At 39.8% G+C, this 20,358-nt stretch overlaps 1 protein-coding gene across 6 annotated transcripts in view; it reads left to right on the plus strand.

Annotated features, from left to right (window-relative positions):
- The window catches only part of side-VII (sidestep VII transmembrane protein), a 615,012-nt gene that overhangs the window by 556,909 nt on the left and 37,745 nt on the right, over positions 1 to 20,358 (plus strand). For all 6 annotated transcript variants that reach the window (XM_087353123.1, XM_087353125.1, XM_087353122.1 and 3 more), the window contains one exon: positions 13,105 to 13,256. In XM_087353123.1, the coding sequence (XP_087209249.1) occupies positions 13,105 to 13,256 (152 nt within the window). The remainder of the gene's footprint in view (positions 1 to 13,104; positions 13,257 to 20,358) is intronic.

Raw genomic sequence — 20,358 nt, forward strand, 5'->3', positions numbered from 1 at the left:
TCGTACCTCCTTACGAGCTTTAGAATAAGTTCTGTTTCCTTACATATTTCTTCCTGTGCAATATTTTTCTCTCAAAACATGGCTCTGTGATATTACAGACTTTCGCATTTTTACTTTATCTGAGAACAGGAGATCTAATCCGAACTATTTTGTTATGATCCTTGAGTGATATTACGTGTAGTTTGGTTTTGTCCATACCAACTTTAGTGAAAATCTTCCATATAATTTAAGCCTTTAAAGGAAGGACATTCTGTAACCCTAGACGTCTTGTTGATGCAGGCGTAAAGAATGCCTACGAACACCTCAAACTTATCTTCTTCTCTCATACTAACAGGAGTTTAGCATTAAAACCGATCGTATAATTTGTGGCCCAAGGAAAACCATTAATATTGTCAGTCTTTCAGTACAACGTAGCGTGGAATAGTTTTAATTTATGTAATAAGTTATCTGTTTTTGCCTCAAGGAATGGAAAGCGTCTTTAAGTGTGTCATGGCTAAGTAAGGAGACAGACAATCCATTGAGCGTTCGTCTTTCCATGCTGGCCACATTATAATTAAATTCCGCGTCGCCAGAGGGAAGCATTGTGCCACGTCATGGTGCGTCGCGTGGTAGAGGAGCTTATTGTAACTAAGACACGACTTGATAATCTCATTAAATTTGTCGACGCAACTACCGTCTTTCAACGGCATTGTGTTGCTGATAGAATTATTGGACTGGAATACAAGGCAAGACAAAAGTTGTGTAAGTCAATGTTAACTGCTACCAGCAGCGCGTGTTCTCTGCACGTTTGCGGATAATAAATTCTACGTTTAAAATGAGTAATGTTCTGGGCATTAATTTTGATTATTTCATTCGCCTTTGAATGCTTATCTTCTAGTCGCTTATCTAAGAAATAAATTAGGCCTACACAAAGTTATATTTTTTTTTATCTGTTTCACGTGGTTGTGACATTTGGTGTTTTGAGTTGTAATTCCGTGGGACTTGCATATAGGGATTACCGTTTCCGAGAAATATACTCCTTCCATCTTCAGGGATAATGTTTTCCCAATTTATTTTGAATGGACGACGAATTTCTTAGCTTAGTTATAATGCATTTTAATAATCTGACGATTGATTCATCGATAATTCAACGGCACTGTATGACCTGTTTTATTCAGCTTTGAATATTGTCGGTAGCGAATTGGAGAGGATTTGGAAGAAATCGTGTTAGCTGTAAAACGAGTTTCAAATCCTGGACGTTCCAAATTGGAAATGGACTAGCCACTCATCGATAAATGCGCTGTAACTATTAATTTTTGAAATCATGTTTTTTTTTTCAAGCTTGTTCTTTGGATTCCCGTAGCTCCAGCTAAATTAACCTGGTTTACGTTTTCGGAGGAACGTTGCTATATTTTTCTGATAATGTTAAATTATTCTTTGAGAAATATTTGTGGAATTTGTCATAGATTTACGAGTTAAATTTGCATACACGCAGCTGAACATTTTTAGTACCCTTCTAATTACTTTTTGTCTTTTTCCACATTTGTAGCTTTCCAATAGAATTCCCCATGAAAAATAATTTCTGTTCCCATTCTTGCTTCTTAGCTTTTCATTGCTTAAATATCTTATCCAGTTTGAATACTGAAGTTTTACCGTAAGTCATATCGAAACGTCGGATGGTGTTAGAACATTTGTAAACTCTCACTTTACGGCAACTTGGGAGAGGAGTCGTAACTTCGTTTAGAGATATTGAAAAAAAAAAGGAGCGATAAATCCAATCAAGAAGGTTGGCCTCAGCTGGAACTGTAACCAATAGCGAAGTGCTCGCTCTAGATACCAAGATTGATAGTGTAATCTTACAGTGTTTGTTCTCGGGAACTTGCTGATGTTAGGCATGGTCTGTGTACTATTCATTTCATAAACTGTAATCACATCTGAATTCTGGAGACAAAAATGTAGAAAACAATAATTTTGCCAGTTATATTATATGGACGTAAAACGTAATCTTTTTACATCGGTGGCTGATCATAAATTGTCACTGTGTAAAAGTGCGAAAATGCTCAGGAAATTATTTTTACCCACGAAGGAAACAACTTTACGAAGAAATTCGTGATTTATACTAGAATAAATATGGATAGTAAACTATTAGATAACATAGCTAAACCCTTCTACGTCTTACTGTTTATCTTCACAAATGTTGCAATTGTCCTTCTTAACACTGTCTTTTTACACTCCATAGCTTCAGCATCATTCATGTTTCTGTATTCGTAAATTAGATTATACCTTTCATGTATGAAGTTTTAATCCTGGAGAAATCTCCTTTAATCTTCGTTGTTTCACCTCTCAGCAACAGATGCTTGCAAACATTCCCTACAGCGTGAGGGTGGGGTCTGAATTAGGGGTGTCACTGTTCATATGTAACAAGCTCTTCACTGTCAAGGGAGCCGTTTATCTTCTCTTAGATAATGTCTGACTGTGCTGCGGTACCACGTGTTAAGCTGTAGTGTACCTGCCCTCAAGTACACGTAAAACTTCGCGGATAAATTAAGTGTATCCTTTCTGTGTAGGACGAGTCATACTGTAGAGCGGCTGATAGTTGTTCACTTTCCAACTTTTTTTCTCATGACCGGTGTGTACTGAACGCTCGTTTTAATTGGTCCAGTCTACTAACATAGAAAAGCCACTGAATTTAACGTCACTCGCACCGGTTTAGCATGTATACGGGTTACTGGAGCGAGTTACTCGACTCCAGTGAACAAGCACTTGAACTAGGTACTGGATCCAGTAACTCATCGTTGCATTAAACCCGAGAAACCACAAAATCATGTACACATGGAAAGTAAAGGAAGACCATTTACTGTTCTAGGGCTTTTGACTGATAAATTCTCTTCGACTTTCCGTGTGTAGTCGACTTAAATAAGTTAAATGTGGGGGGGGGGGGGGGTTTTGGCAGTAGCTCAAAATGTTGTCCAGTTCGGGGCGTTAGGAACGGTGTTCTGTTTCTGTACCAGAAAGTGCTGGTGGGCGGATGGCCATATTGATAAATGCAATACTACCGAAGATATTTCTTGTTTCAAATATAACACATTTCGTCACACAGCAGTGCTAGCCAGCGCTCGGCTCACAAAACACTTGGGGCTGGAGTGGACGGCTAGGAACTCTCCCCGCTGAGCCAATTAATCACTTCCACAAGCTTCCGAATCTGTAGTTCCTATATTCGAAACCCGAGCTTATTCTGCTCTGTTGTGGTAGGCTGGTCGGTACTTTTTGTTCATCCAGGCTTTTGCCAACATTAAAATGTTAAAAATGCAAATTTAAAACTGATTTTGCATTTCTCTATTTGTGAGAGAAAATTTTGCAGTGTAAGTATGGAGTTACAATCCAACGTTTCGGAGACTGTTTCTGCCTCCATCATCAGGCTATATATGAGTGAGACAACTGTCCATTATATTTGTCCCCACGACACTTCGTAGACATTTCTATGAATGATTATATCTACCCTGATGATGGAGGCAGACAGAATCTCAGAAACGTTGGACTATAACTCAGCGCTTTCACGGCTGATCGCCCGAGAAGACATAAATTGTTTGTAGTCAGTGTTAAGAAGTCGTTAAGGCGTCAAATCTTATATTTTGTATCCTAAGTTAGGATAACAGTGTAAATGGTAACGGTCGACTTAACAGTTGATCTCACTTAATGCAGTTTCTAGTAATCTTTCTGCCCAGATAAATTTGTTAGCGTAATATTGCCCTGAGAGTGTTTTTAATGGCGTGTGCACACTAACCATAACTAATCAGATATTTTACCTACAGAGTAAATTTATTAATTTACTTTAATTTCATAAATAAACAAATTATATTTTCCTGACCAATCTCTCTTCCCCCCCCCCCCCCCACCTGCTTAAAATCGATATTTTCAAATGTACTCTTGTTTGCTTTTGATTTATTTATCCAACATTACAGCGTCCAATATGAGCGTGGTTGCAAATAAAAATATTGGTAAACTGAGTAAAAAAAGGTGTGGTCGTGATTTATTCGAATTACTGTCCAATTTTATCTCTGGATAGACAAAGGAAAATCGAATAAAACACGTCTGGTTTGCCTGCGGTTCGGTCTAGAATCGAACACGGGGCCATCACACCGCTATGCCCGCTATGTTTCATTGTAAAATGGAATTAAATGAATCAAGAAACAACGTGTGATGATCATCAAATTTTGGATACAAACTATTATCGATGTTTTTTCGCTTATACGAGGCTGGTCTACAAAGTAAGTTTCCCTGGGGCCGTTTACAGAAACAAAACACAATTTCATGGAAATATTTATTGCAACAGATACAGCAAGTGTCCAGCTATTTTTCAACATATTCGCCACCGGAATTGAGACATTTGTCATTCCGTGGGACCAACTTTTGAATACCTGTGTCGTAGAAGTCTGCCGCCTGGGATTGGAACCACTGTGTGACAACCATCTCCGCCTCTCTGTCATTCTCAAAACGCTGACGCTGACCGGACAGGAATTTCTTGAGGTGTAGGGAAAGATGGAAATCACTGGGAGCGAGGTCCGGGCTGTAGGGTGAATGATTAAACACCTCCCAGCTGAACTCCTGCAGGAGACTTGCTGTCCGTCGAGCCGTGTGCGGCCTAGCGTTATCACTGACCGCACTTCACAGTCGGCGGGAGCTGGAATAAGAATCTCCATCTTCAACAGCTGCAACGATGCTACTGTGAGAACGCGGGAAGTGCTGTTAGTGTATGCGCCATGCTACGTCATTGCTCTATCACGTACGCACAGTCGCTTCGCGCAATATAAGGTTTTCTAGCTGTGGGACGAGTGGGAAACTTACTTTTGGGACGCGCCTCGTATTATGTAGAATATGCGGTAACTGACATGAGACCTACTTGAATAATCTGTTGTAATTTTCCTTTATCTCTGTTACTTAAGCCGTGAAGTATTTTCAAAGGATACCCTTTGCGAAGAATCAGGTTTTGCCAATTGAAGAAAGTTGTCTCAGTTGTTTGATGTACGACTGCAGCAAAACTCTGGTTGGTGTTTTTTTTAATTGTCTGCACATGTACTGGTTAAATATCGTTTCGTATTAAATAACCTCAGTTAGTTTGCTAGTTATATACGTGTGACGATAACCCGCGGGTGTTAATTAGCAAAATTGTAACTGGGTTGCATTGGATGGTTATTTTAATAATATTATATGGACATAAATGCAGCGGTGTAAAAGTCAGTTTTAACTGCATATACATTCCAAATTTGAGTTCAGAATTCACTGTATTTCTGTTGTTGACATCTACGTTCAACGCTGATAGCACTAGTTTGTAGAACTTTCATTGAAAATTCACCCCGTGTACCTCAGTAATTACTGTTTTACGATACACTTATTTAATATTAAACACTGTTTGACTCTGTATATTTGCTGCCTGCTTTAATGTTTAATAACGCAAAAAAAAATTCCGTATGGTGTATTTATATGTTTTCTACTTAAAATAATAAACATTTATTTTCGTCACTAGTGTTAAGTGGCTTGACGTTGTGAAGGTGGCTGTTTGTGTTTTACCTGAAGTTAGGAAAAGAATTTTACCCTCTAAAAATCTAAAGTTCCGATACGTTAGTACTTCTAGACATCTCCAGACACATCAACGTGTCTACTATCTCATCTCTGGTATGCTTAATTTTACTTTCCAATTATATATTATTATTTCATTTTGTTTTCTATATTCTTTCATATTCATTAGTGTTTCTTTGAATCATTTGCTTTGCAGGCCGATGTAAAACATCAAAAGCATTCACTTCAAAACAGTACATTCGCTCCAACATATGAAAATAACCTGGATATGAACATCTCCAAAAAACTACACAACAGAAATTGTAATTAAGTTTTAAGCTTATTGATATAATTTTACACCTGAAGATGGTTCGATGAAACCGAAACATGTTGTAATAATGTTCCAAATGTAAATCGATTATTCGATGTGGAACATAAAATGATATTTTAATTATCTTATTTGTAAATTTTAAATATAATTGTGATTAGACGGACAAAACCAAATAATTAATTTAAAAAAATAATATAATTTAAAGATTTAAATCCTAAAATACTTTAGCCCGGAATATCACCATTCACTACCTAAATCTTAAAGTCAACTCTCGCAAGGCGTGACAAGTTCTGTGTTCATATGTCAGTTTTTTTTTTAACATTCATAGTTCACTCGATGACTACGTCACAAAATAAGCTTAAAATACAACAAATGCTATGTGATTTATGCTTATAAATTCATCCTACTTCAGGTGTATCAATTCTGGCACAAGCGACGCTGTTGCTTGACGTAGAGACAGCGTTTAAATCGGGAATCCAATTATTTATGACATTTTAAACTCGGTGCAACGCCTAGCAGTCCCCTATAAATTTTCGTCATAACAAACACTCCAGAGAACAGCGAATGCCTATTAAGATCTGAAGAGGCACGAAAGATAGAGTTTAAATCAGTACTTTTTGTGTTGAGGACTTTTACTATTGAATTTATTGTTACATGTTAGCCTGGATGTAATTGCCTTTTAAGCTCTAATTCAGCGTTTAATTTGATTTCTGCTGTGTAAAATAAAACAATGATATCTGCAGTGTAGTCATTCAGACACACACGAGTGAGGGCCATTGAAAAATGTTTTAATCTGCTCGACGCTGTTTTTCCTCTTGTAATATAAAAATCTGTAAAATTATTTGTTTAAAAATTAGTTAGTAGCTGCAAGTTTTTGCAATAATTTGGGAAATATTTCAAGCGGTTCAACCTGTGCATAAACAAAAATGTAGATACATTTCAGCAGCCTCTTACCCGTGTATGGAGGGTATTATTTATACGGGAATTTGCATTTCGGTACCTACTTCGAATGTTTGGTACATTCTCGATTTTGTAATTCGGAGAAAAAATAGAGTAGCGATACTTATATAAGATTAACTAAACATGTTACTTAATGCTAAGTAATCGAACTGTATTTATGGTGTATTTGTTCCTGGAATACTAACAGCATTTTAAAAATATTGTATTAGTATGTTTAACCAAATATTCTATGAATTATCACTAATACGCCAAACTGTATTCGCATTCTCGAAGTTTTTGTCTGGTACTACTCATGAAAGAGCTCAGTGTTATTTCATATTCGAGAGTCCTTAACCCATAGATCAGCCAAGTTTCGAACTATTTACGCAGGTTAAGTGCAAAGGATTATAACGTTCGACTGACTTACTAAGCCTCGAATTTTGTAACGACATTTTTTCTACAGCAGCAGTCAGGCAGAATAGATTTATATGTGGAGGTGATTAATGAACGGTCAGGAAGTAAGGATTTAGAAGGCCTCTTTAGCCTATTGCAAAGAATTATCCCTGCATTCACAATGAGAGCCTGAAAAAAAACCCATTCGGGACAAAATTTGACCTGGTCGATATTCGAACCGAGTTCCTCAAGAACACGAGCGAGTGGATTAATCCGGAAAGCGTTTTTTAAAATTTGATTTATGAAACTTTTAAGATGGCTGAATGTAATAAGTCTTAAACTATTCCGTATATTCGTCTGACGTCTTTGATATATTTTACTCTTTGGTTTGTGTTGGTCAGTAATCTTTGGTATTCGGTACTCAGGCATTTCAACCAAAACTTTTAACAGTTGTTTTCTCTCCTCTGTATAGTTGTATTTATGTGTTTTTCACTTGTTCTCTAATACCTTTGTATTGTTTTTGACTTATCTTTGTGTCCTGAGAGCTGTCTGTGTCGAAGCGTTTGCATAATTATTGATTTGTAATTACTTTTATATGAGAAAAGTGATACTTATTTCTCTCCGTAATAAGGAAACATGAACTCCAGCTAACTTTGTCAGATGATAAACACGTCTTTTCGTCTGAAAAAATAAAGATCAGCTATTGAAACTTGTGGCTGTGGCGGATGAAAACATCGGAACGTGTGTCGAGGAATTTAGAAATTTCTTGTTTCCAGATTGATCGGTATTACAGACGTGAGGAAGTTAAATGGTATGAGAACAGTCAGGATGTTGGGGGGGAACGAATGAGAATAAATACAAAAGCAAGCACATTTTGACAGAACGGGGTGAGGTGAGAGGTCGTTTGTTTTGTGAATGTTGCCACAGATAGCGCTGTGTTTAATTATTGGGCGGTTCTCCCCCTCATCCTACCCGGATCTCCTGCGCCAAAGTTGTGTGTCAGGGGCTACTGGCGTTCATCACAGTTCAAATTAGGAGAACATCCGAAACTGTTCAGTACTGTGGGGTGGTGAAATGGTGAGACTGTGGCAGCGTCCTAAAGCAGGACGACAAAGTCGAATTTAAATGTTTGAAATGTTTTACCTCCTCCCCGCCATTTACCGCGACCAACGGCAGGCAACTCTCGTGCACACCTCTGTGTTGCGTCGTGTTCAAAGTAATTCGATTTGTCACGGTGCACAATACAAGCCAGTTTTTTGTAAATTAGAGGCTTTCGCTGTAGCTGAGAATTTTGTACGCTAAATTCACTTTTTTTATTTTTTAAAACTACTATAGTCTGATTTTACTTTCATACATTTGGATTCAGGTTTAGATATAAATACTGCATTTCGTTAATTTTTGCGTCTGAAAACTTTTCGCCGTGTTTTATATACGGCTACAGAGAAACATAATAGATGGCACCACTAGCGGTGTACACGTTGCTCGCTTCGTGTACTAATGAACTGGAACCAAATGACGTCTTATAATTCATTTATTTTCGTGCAATAATGGTACAAGTAACTTCCTTTTTGGCATTTGCTAAATCTGGTCTTCTGTATGTGTTAGTATCTTGGTCCCAAAGACACATACTTGCATACAGATGGAGAGGCAGTCAGTCTCCGAAAAGCAGAGAATTTTTAGAATTTAAATCTTCAAATAACAGACAATTGATGGTGTCCTAACAAAATATCATAAAAATTAATAATATACTTAAATATATGGAAGGAATTAGTTGTAGCTTAATTTAGTATTCTGTTCGGATATATGCGTGGAGGGACTGAAGAAAAACCACGAAAGTTATCAGTCAGGATTTCCGGTTTCAGGGCTCATTTATAAATAATAAAGAGTTGCACTGTTATTATTTCATTAAGTTAAAATTCAGCTTGTTGTATTTTATTTACACAGCCTTTACGTAAATGTGCCACTGTTCGGAACTCTTCGTGTGCGTAATGTGTGACGAAATGAGTTGTAATCAGGTTTTGAGGTTCTCATGGCCGTAAGTACGAAGTTGGCTGTCTTCTGGGTTGGCAATAAATAAGTTACTAATCGCCCTGATGATGGAGACAGGAATGTCCTCTGAAACAATGATAAAATTCTATCAGACTATACGATACAAACACTACCTTGATAGAAGTTCAGGATGGAAAATGTAGAAACGGGATTGAAAATTTGGTATTCACGTCGAGTGTAGCCCTCTGACACATGGAACACTCCTTATAACCTATCTGATACATAATATTTTCTCTTCCTTTCTCTTGTTCCTTCTCCCATTTCACAGCTGAACACAATAGGTCTCTTACCCTGAACTCGACAGAATAATATCCAGGGCTTAGTCCATAACAAAATAGATAATAGAAACAATGCAGCCTCATGCAAGATGGCTGTAGTATCGATGTAGGGCAGTTATTCTCTGCGTCTGGCCTCTGAGAGGCTTGCCTCATGTTTGTATACTGAAGACTGAATACATTATTATATTTGTGTCGGGCTAGTGTGCGTCTAGCCCCTTGTCGGCATGCCAAAGTCGGGAACACGACAAGACTCTGAGGTATTTGCATCTCAATGCGAACGACTTTCGCCTTTCCGTTGATGAACAGTCAAGGATAAGCAAGGACATTGAAACCCTTTCCACCCGTCCTCAACTTGTGTTCATTCAGTCTGCGCATTCATATAGCAGTGGTGACCAACACAGAGTTCACAAGGCCGCATTTGTCCCACGCAGTGTTAAAACGGACGCGAGTAGATGCTGAAATCTCTGGGTTTTTCGTCTGAAAATTTTTATAAACATTTCTGTTGATAAACACGTACATTCTGTGCCAAGTTTTGGCCACTACTTACTTTTAATTTCATTGTTTATACATTTTTTATGTGAGACTGCCCCCCTCGTATGTGAGATTTGATGGAGTTTGCAAATTTTATAAATCCAAATTTGAGAATGTATAAGCGGAGGTTGTTTTCTAAAAAGAAAATTACATCTTGTGGCCGTCAAGTTAGTAATTACAGAAGTAAGAGTCGTGTACAAAGTGTTTGGAAAACCCATTTGCCCCTTTAAGGTATGTGAAACTGTGGACTACATCACGTGGTTGGAGTTCTGACTGATATGTGTTGACGTAATATGTGCAGCGCTGACACACGTTGCATTCGTACCTCTAATTACAGAATGATCCTCCTAAAATCGCTTTTCACTTCCATCCAGCTCTATAACATGCTCAAGAAATATTAATCCCATTACTTAGAACTTTATGATAGTTTAGCTAGACTCTTTACTGCATCCTGTGGATTAATTGTTCTGCTATAAAATTTGTCACGAACTGCTTCGCCGTGAATTAAAGGGCACTTTTGTCTCCAATTGGATATACCTGTGTGTAAATTAAACCGGGTTGTTTAGTAACGTCGTTAATGATTTTGGAAGTACCGGGTTCGAGCCTGGGTCATTTTGGGCGACACAGACGGTTTTCCTCAGTCTACCTAGGCATGTGGTTTGTAGTACTTTAAAATAAGTCACAACCTGTTATTAACCATTCGTCCCATACTCGTAACATAACGTCACGGCTACGTTATATATAAAATTTGCTGTTTTTTTCGAAAATTTAGGAAATGTATGAAGAACTGACGTCCAGATTACAGGAAGTCCGTCTGAGACTTTTAGCAAATATCTCTGAACAAAATGTTAAACGCTGCATTAACCTCCGAAAGTAAACGAATAGCCAACTCCTTCGACTCAGAACATGTTTTTTTTTCTGGGTTGTAGCGACGTCTAGTCATTTAGAATTTTATCAGCTTTTCGGAAGTCGTTTCTGCCTCTATCATCATGGCTGAGTAATCACCTTAAATTCTACTCCTTCGTCTCTGATCTTACATTTGTCCTTCGTGTCTTGAACCCTGTGTTCTCAGAAGAAAGTTTATTCTTTTGGTTTTGAAATTGTAGAAGTAAGATTAATTTTATCCACCCCTGGTTTAAGTTATGGGAAGGCGCGCCTTCACAGACAACTGATTTTATTCATTAGGAGTTTCCTCCTTCTAGCTTCCAGTCATAGAGGAACATTTCGTGATAAATGATTTCTCTGCTAAGATATTAGCAAGCTTGAAGGCATCACATGAACTATATAACAGAGATACACAAAGGAGAATCCCATAATACCACCTGAACGTGTGGAATCGTAGCAGCTGCATCGCTATTCATCCGCGCTGGTAGAAGCCTCTTCAAATTAAATCCATTGCAGATAAATTTCCCAACTCGCGAGTTCACTCCTTGGATCTGTTTTTATAGTATTAGAACAAGAACTTTCATGAACCAAATACTTTTTAGTTGATTTATCTTCCTTTGTTCGAAAATTTCCGCTAGTTCAGATTTTCAGTACTATATATAAATTGAAAGACATGCTTGTAATGCTCACAACAGAGAAAAAAATATGTGTTGTAATTGAGACAAGCATAAATTGAATGTGAGGTGTTCTGTACGCTAATCACTGAGACTCACCTTTTCGATATATGCCATTGTTACCCTAACAAGACCAAACCTAACCTATCATAAACAAAACATAACCTATCTTTACATCAACCTTTTTGAAAATTCAATAATTATACACACACACGTTACTAAATTCTCCACTATTGATGACAGTGGTGAAAATACTATTTTCATTGATAAATAAACGTTATAATTCGGGTTATTGAGCATGATAAGTTAGTTATTTAGTGACGTTTAGCCATGGTTGTGCCAAAGAGTCCATGCTGATCCGAGGCTTGGTTGATTTTTTCGTAACACAGCTTTTTTTTAAAGGTGAAAGGTTGTTAGCCTTACGCCCAACCCCCAACCTGGAGGACCAGGGTATCACTCTTAGTCTAGCGCATCGCCTTAGACCTGTCCGGCTTGGGTGACCCTACCATGAGCCGAAGCTCCGGCCGACATAACCCTAAGGGTCATTTGACGTTTACGCCACATCCGAAAAAAAAACAGGATTCTATTTTCTTGCGTAAAAGACAATATTTGACTTTGATAACGACGCGCTGAATCTCAAGAGGGAGAAATCACGTACACTACGCTACAGAGAACTGTAAATACGTCGTTCCTTTTGACACAGGAAGTTGAGGACTCGAATCTGAGCCTTAAGACAGGCTAATCTGACATTTATCATAGTTCCATTCAGTCCCCCGAGGTGAATTTCAGTATAGGTCCTTATATTAGGCGCGGATAGTTCACTTTCAGATCCTTTCCAATTCATTGTTGACTGATCGTCCTGTAAATCCAAGCATATATCTATTCAGAGCTATTGACAGCCTCGACACGTAATCCATAAATAACTACAACAGCACATGTCATCCTGTGGTATGTGGGGTTTATACGCCGCTACTCAGAACAATGTGTACGTTGTTCCCTTGCAGATACAATGACTTTTTAAACTAGGGCGTGGTACACTCCGTGTTACATAACAATAAATGTATCCTAACCCACCACAAAATAATCATGACCCTGAATAATATGGTCCCTATGAATTCAATATTCCGTCTAGGAAATTACTGACCACAAGCTGTATCTTTGCAACCGAGTTCAAGTTGTTCTCGATTTTGGCGTCGTGTAAAGTCTCAGGCGGATGCCAGCTTATCGAGAAACGCGCTGTCTCCATCATTAACCCCGAGGATGGAAACAGTACGTTTCTCTCGAAACGTTACAGTCCACCGTCGAGTCTACACGGCGCTGAAACCCAGAATATCATTGTTATCGCCGCCACGAAAACCTTAAATCTCACATGTAAAAACACATCAAGTTTTTGATTTGAATTGTGAAATTATCCCTAGGGTTATACAGGAAGTCCGATGTGTCACGGGATTCTTATGAAACTAAAAAGCTACGTGGTCACGTGTTGCAGTCATGCCACTGGACGTGCGAATACTTGGGGCCAGTCAACCCCTCTCTGCGGGGAGGAGATACGACCTTTTGTGTCAGTCTTCGGGTTCCAGGCCGCCTGCCAGCATCACATGGAAGCTTGACGGACAGCGTCTTGAGCGGACTAAGGAGACGGTGAGTACGACGCTGGGGAACTTGCCCCCCAGATAACCTCATTTCACCCTGCTTTGGACGCAACAAGTAGAAAGCACAGAGAGGCTGATCAATTCTGGGAACCCCGATTATCATAACTTTTGATAATTTCACTGCGATAATGATAACAGTGGAGGATTTGTAGGTCAATATTTTCTGAATACGTTCTGTGCGTTGTACTTCATCGGAACTGGTGGTCGCGTATGTCCAAGTCCATTCTTGCTAATCATACAGCATTACAGATATATCACGTAGCACACAACCATTAAATATTTCCCGCAGTTTTTTTGTATATCGAAAACCGATTGACGTAAAACTCGTCGGTTTCATGTTTGCATTCCACATATGTATTTTTTTTTTGGTGCGGCCGATTATAAAGCTTTGTTTGTTTTTCGTATAAAGTATGGGTTTTATTAGGTCGATGCAAAATAAAATTTAATTCCCTGAAGAAGAACTTAGTGTATGCCAGAATCCGCTCAATCGTAGATGGAGCGCGATGTCCCCCAGTGTTTTCGTGCAAAGGTCCTGCTCTATAGTGCTTTTAAAGCAAGGAACATTTTGTAGGATTTGAGAGTTTCGCGGCGGTGATTCTGAAGATTGCTGTCTTCTGAGACGTGGTCGCCGTGTAGCCTGGTAGAAACTGACGTCTTCAGAGGTCCTTGCTGCCTAAATCATCGGGACGACTTGATGATGGAAGCAACAGGAACCTCTGAAACGTCGGTAAACTTCCACCAGAATACACGCTGCAACAACCCAGAAGACAGCCATCTTTAAAGCACATGTTGTGCCAGCTGAGCTACTACCAGCGGCTCACGGACCGTTAATTGATTAGTTCGTTCGTTTATTGGTTATTTATACAGTTAATTTCTTGGCTAACACTTCATCCACTCTTTCGCACTTTCATGGGCGGTATGCATGTTGGATTATTTATTTGTTGAATAATTCGTTCTTTGGTTAATCTAGCAAATTTTTAGTTGTTTTAATTGGATAAGGTTATTTAAGATAGTTCTTTGTTAGTTGGTAGCACTAATGAGTTTGTGTTTGGTTTTTTCCGTAAGCTCTTTGTTTGTTCGTTTATTAACTCGATTTTTGGTTACTGTGTCTTCTTTCATTTAGTTAGTAAGTTTCTAGTTAATTAACTTAATTAGCTGGGTTCTTATTGCATAGTCTCCTTTTTATTGGTTAGACAGTCAGTTACTTATCAAAGTGCGTAGGGTTTCGCCTAGGGAATTCATGGTAAGCTTCAGGAAGCAGTATTTGCGTTATATTTTCAGTAGATAGAAGGATGTAGGAATTTCCTCCCCGGACTTGAATCTTTTCCCACACGAGAATTCAAATGAGATTGCGTTCTGATGACGGTAGGGGGAGAAGTCATGGCCACAGAGATTAAACGTGAACATGGCCCTCTCTGGTGCGACGTTTGTGGTCGTCTGACCCTGGGGGAAAGTGTTTTAGTGTGGTTACACAGTGTTTTTTTTCTAGCAAGTACTTCGTAGGGGAAAGACCAAACAGGATGTTGCCACATCTCTCTGCTAGAGTAACCAGCCGGTCAAGCTAAAACTCACACTTCATCCACTCTCGAACCGAAAGTCGTGGTGCCGTGGTTAGTATTCTTATTTTGTATTGAGGATTACTTTGGTTCTAAAATAAAGTAAAGCGTGGAAGTTTACCTCTGCTCATCCCATACGATTTCTTGGCTTGTTGATTAGGCTCCGTGGCCTTCTATATTTATTCCTATGTGGTCTTAATATAAGCGATACCGACCAGACGGGAAACTTCCAACGTGAACCATTAGCTGTAGCTTGAGCAAAGGACAAATGAGCCTTACAAATTTTCCGCGCTTTTCACAACAATGGGATTGGAGGTCTCATTGGTGGACCCCTTTGTTGCACAACAATAGTATCTCATATTAAATTATTAAAGGACGGTCTACGTCCATCGCTGAAGGACGCTGTCTCTCGATAATGATCTAGGATTACATTGGAGCCCTATACTCACTATGTGGTGAAAGGAATTCTTCGAAAAGTCGATTGTGTACTCGGCTTCTCAAAGAATGGCCCACTTTCTGTATGGAAACCGAAAGTTCATCACCGTATTCACAAAAGCCCGCCACCGGACTCTATCCCAAGATGTCTGCATCTGGTTCGCACCATCGACTCCTCTGTCCTCAAGGTCCATCTGAACGTTATTTTCCCACCTACTTCTAGGTCTTCCAGTGGTCTCCTCCCTTCAGACCTCCTAACCAATACCTTGTAAACACCCCTCCCTTACCCTCCCCATGCGTGCTGCATGTCTTTCCCACCTCATTCTCCTCGATTTTATCATCGTACAATAATAAATTAAGAAGCAGCAATGACCTCTGATCCCATCAGTGCAAATACAAAGAAGGCGCATGTCTGCCACTCGCAGGCCTCAGTTGTCACTGTGGAGTTATCGAGTTAGGAGACTGAATTCAACTGGCCCAGGACACCTTCTAGTGGCGACTTCTTGCCAGCGCCGCGTGAGACAATGATGTCGGGATCAGTAAGTGAAATCATAAAGAAATCGTCCTGATGATGGAGGCAGAAACCCTGCCATCTTTGGACTCAGAACCGCGTGAACCTCAAACCCAGTATAAAGGAAATTTGCCTAAAATGTGACGTAAGTGGATCTTTCGTCTGGTTCTGCTTGCATCTCAATCCTAGCCGCCAGATGCGAGTGCGCCGTTAGGCACGCAGTCTTTTTGTTCGTTCTGCTGCCGTGTAATCCCTTTCATCAGAGAGTCGGTTTCATTATGACGTCTGTCATTTCCTTCAAAAGAATCCTCTCTTTTTTTTTTCTCATTCTCGTTTCTTCCTCTGTATATGAAAATATTACGGTAACTTGGAACTTCATGCATTTTTCCAAGTGTTATTATATTCCCTCACCATCCTTTAACTCTTCTCTTTTCCGCCAGTCTTCCCTTTATTCGCCCTCTGTCTCCTCATTTCCTGCCTGGTACATGATTCTGGGCCTATTCTTTGTACGCCGGTTAATTTTTGTAAATAATGTTACAGATCATAGTAACGTCTAAAGGGCAGAGGCCACTCCGAATACATATGAATAAGTAGGATAATATTAAAATTGATCTTGAGGGGGTTGAAGGATGTGCACCAGATTCAGTATAAGAATCGGTTGTGGACTAAGCCTTGTGTTCGACGAAAATCAAGAGATTTCATTATTTTAACCTCTGCGGTTAAAAGAGTGTTTTTTTTAAAAAAAAAATAATAATAATTTTACAGCAGGTACCAGTCGTACACCGCCACGGTGGTCTAGCGGTTAGAACGCTGGCTTTGTAATCCTGGGGTCTCGGGTTCGGCTGTGGTCTAGGCAACACGGAGTTTTCCTCCGGGGGCTTCACCGGTTTCTCCGTGGCATCCCAACAATTACTCCATTCACACACAGAAGAAGGCAATGGCAAACCACTTCTGGATCATCTGCCAAGAACGTATATGAACAGGTCCCAGTCCGAGAAAAGGATGGAAGGATCCTGTTCACATGGACCTGTCGTCAGACAGAACACTAAATAAATAACCAGTCGTACGTAATATATCTGAAATTTAAAGGGTGTCGTTAAATAACCTGAATATTAACGGCCATATAATCTGTGCAGTTGGAATATCGTCATTAAATTAATAAAATACCGCTTACTGTTGCTGAAGATCCAACACCACGTACGAAAGCAAACAGTGCAAAGCGTCTCTTTTTATTCTGCCCTTTAATTTCGGTACTTGTTCCTGTTTCTCGCTCAGAAGCGTCTGTCCTGCGTGTGATCGCGTGTTACCGTCGAAATATGTCATCCTCTGCACATGACGACAGAGAGTTATTATTTGTCAGACGTAAAAGAAGTCACGCAGTAAATTTTGTTCCAAGTGACAAGACCTAATCGGCCAAACTATAGAATGGTGCATGCGTTCTAATTGTGTCTATCTGCATAAGTGAGAAGTTTAACAGTGTTTCTCGAGCATCCAGAGCTAAGCTAATTATTAAAACCAGGCCAGAAAAAGGGAGTTGTGGAAATGACATTTCTTTTTAACTTTGTAATGACATTTCAATCTGAAAAAAGAAGTGTTTGGAAATTTAAACTGTATTAGAGGGGAGACGAACGTTCTGTCAGATTTCATAATTAAAGTTTCTTGTAACAAACGTAATCACTACTTAGACCTTGCAGCGTAATTTGTATAGAACGATGAAGTTAATTCAGATATTAGGATATGAATAATTGTTGAGGCAGCATGGGAGCTAATGAGTAAAGCCTTCTGCTCAGTAACACATCATAATTTAATTTAACCTCACAGCACAAATTATCGATGATAGAAATCAGAAACTGATTTATCATATCACTTGTTTCGTCCAGTTTAAATTGCCCTTATTTATAATTATTTATTTATTATTTAGTGTTCTGTCTGACGACAGGTCCATATGAACAGGATCCTTCCATCCTTTTCTCGGACTGGGACCTGTTCATATACGTTCTTGGCAGATGATCCAGAAGTGGTTTGCCATTGCCTTCTTCTGTGTGTGAATGGAGTAATTGTTGGGATGCCACGGAGGAAAACTCCGTGTTGCCTAGACCACGGCCTTGCCCAACACAAGTTATAAATTCGGGCACCGCCGGGAATCGAACCCGAGGCCCCAGGATTACAAGGCCAGCGTTCTAACCGCTAGACCACCTCATCTTATTATTATTTAGTGTTCTGTCTGACGACAGGTCCATATGAACAGGATCCTTCCATCCTTTTCTCGGACTGGGACCTGTTCATATACGTTCTTGGCAGATGATCCAGAAGTGGTTTGCCATTGCCTTCTTCTGTGTGTGAATGGAGTAATTGTTGGGATGCCACGGAGGAAAACTCCGTGTTGCCTAGACCACGGCCTTGCCCAACACAAGTTATAAATTCGGGCACCGCCGGGAATCGAATCCGAGACCCCAGGATTACAAGGCCAGCTTTCTAACCGCTAGACCACCTCATCTTATTATTATTTAGTGTTCTGTCTGACGCTAGGTCCATATGAACAGGATCCTTCCATCCTTTTCTCGGACTGGGACCTGTTCATATACGTTCTTGGCAGATGATCCAGAAGTGGTTTGCCATTGCCTTCTTCTGTGTGTGAATGGAGTAATTGTTGGGATGCCACGGAGGAAAACTCCGTGTTGCCTAGACCACGGCCTTGCCCAACACAAGTTATAAATTCGGGCACCGCCGGGAATCGAATCCGAGACCCCAGGATTACAAGGCCAGCGTTCTAACCGCTAGACCACCTCATCTTATTATTATTTAGTGTTCTGTCTGACGCTAGGTCCATATGAACAGGATCCTTCCATCCTTTTCTCGGACTGGGACCTGTTCATATACGTTCTTGGCAGATGATCCAGAAGTGGTTTGCCATTGCCTTCTTCTGTGTGTGAATGGAGTAATTGTTGGGATGCCACGGAGGAAAACTCCGTGTTGCCTAGACCACGGCCTTGCCCAACACAAGTTATAAATTCGGGAAATGTTGTTATTGTGGAACATCTGATGAGTCTTTAAACAATTTTTTGTTGTGTCCGGCGTAAGCCGGACACAACAAAAAATTTGGGGGGGGGGGGCCTCAGCCGGGATTTGAACCCGGGACCTCCTGCACCCAAAGCAGGAATCATATTATTATTGTTGTATTGTTTTTGTTTTTGTTGCTAAACAATACATGAAGATATAGCCCTTCGGCTAGGTGCGTCTTGCTGAAAATGCTACGTGGAGATGTTTGGACATTTTTTATCAAAATATTGCCCTCTGAGGACAGTATCACGTCACAGTAAAGATTCCGGATTCTTTATATGCCTTTAGTTCACTTTTATTTTCACTTGTTTGTGTTTAATGAATGCATTTATTGGTGTGTATTTATCATAGGTTCGTTGCTGTTAGCAAAACACTTTAATAAAAGAATTTAATTTAATTATTGTGATATTCATATTCCCGAAGGACAAACCGCGTCGCGTTTAATACAGGGGACTTTTAATTCCTTTTGTGCAATACAGTATAGTAATTTTATAAGGCGACGACATAAAAACTGCTTCTGAGAGCGACGCTCAAAGATGGTACATTATTTAAATTGTCGGGGCAGTGTAATCCCTGGAGCTCCAGCCCTTAACGTGATCTGACGCAAGGAGCTTCGGAGTCCAAACTCGGCTTCTCAGCTGCACCCCATCCCATGCTCCAGTATAAATCATGTTAACCCTGTTTTCAGTTGACTCGGCTCTTGTGTGACCCTTGAACTCCTTGCTCGCTCTTAGGGACGCCTCCCCGCATCGACACGAGGTGTCAAAGCACATCCCTCCAGCCCCATGTTAGTGTTGTTCCACTTCTTCATTGATGTTTTATGGGGCCCTTCAGGTCTCAGTTCCGACCCCCGGGGGATTACCTCCCTCCACGCGACTCAGAGTGGAAAAGTTCGTAAATCATGCTTTTCGTTAGCGCCTTCAAGTTTGTTTGAAATAGAACAGTGTGTTTTAACTGAAATAACATAGAGTGGAAATTGGTTATAAATATTTAATAAGTGGCACTAAACCAAAAGACAGAATGTTTACAGTAACTGGTAGTTGAATCAGCCTCTTCCTTAAGCACCCTGTCCTCTTTCGGTTGTAGTTGTTGATCTTGATTCAAAACCAGTCACGTACTGTGCCTTTAGGCTGCGTCACGCAGCGACGAACGACAAAAGAATGGCCTTCTGTAAGTGACGATGTTTTTGCGCTCTGCAGACAAGGCACTTCAACATTTCAGCGCAAGAAAAATTGCGGTAAAGATTATATGCCGCTAATCCTCACCTGTCTCTTTAAAATTATCAGCTAAGTTATATAATTGTGTCCATACTAAAATAATTATACTATCCCAACAAATTTTCTAAGTGTATAGAACCCTAAAATTTATCTTTGTGTTCACAAAAGCCCTGCGTTGGTCCCTCCCTATCATAGTTCGGTCTAGTCTGTATATTCACACCCAATTTCTCTTAATATATTCCTGTATTTGCCTTGCCGTCTGTGTCCAGATCTCGAAAGTACTGTCAGAGCCAACGGGAGCAATGTTTACCC

Source organism: Zootermopsis nevadensis, unplaced genomic scaffold (assembly GCF_977971745.1).
Source record: "Zootermopsis nevadensis isolate Lab colony 2312 unplaced genomic scaffold, Znev_1.0 Znev_ptg000021l, whole genome shotgun sequence".
Taxonomy (NCBI): Eukaryota; Metazoa; Arthropoda; class Insecta; order Blattodea; family Termopsidae; genus Zootermopsis; species Zootermopsis nevadensis.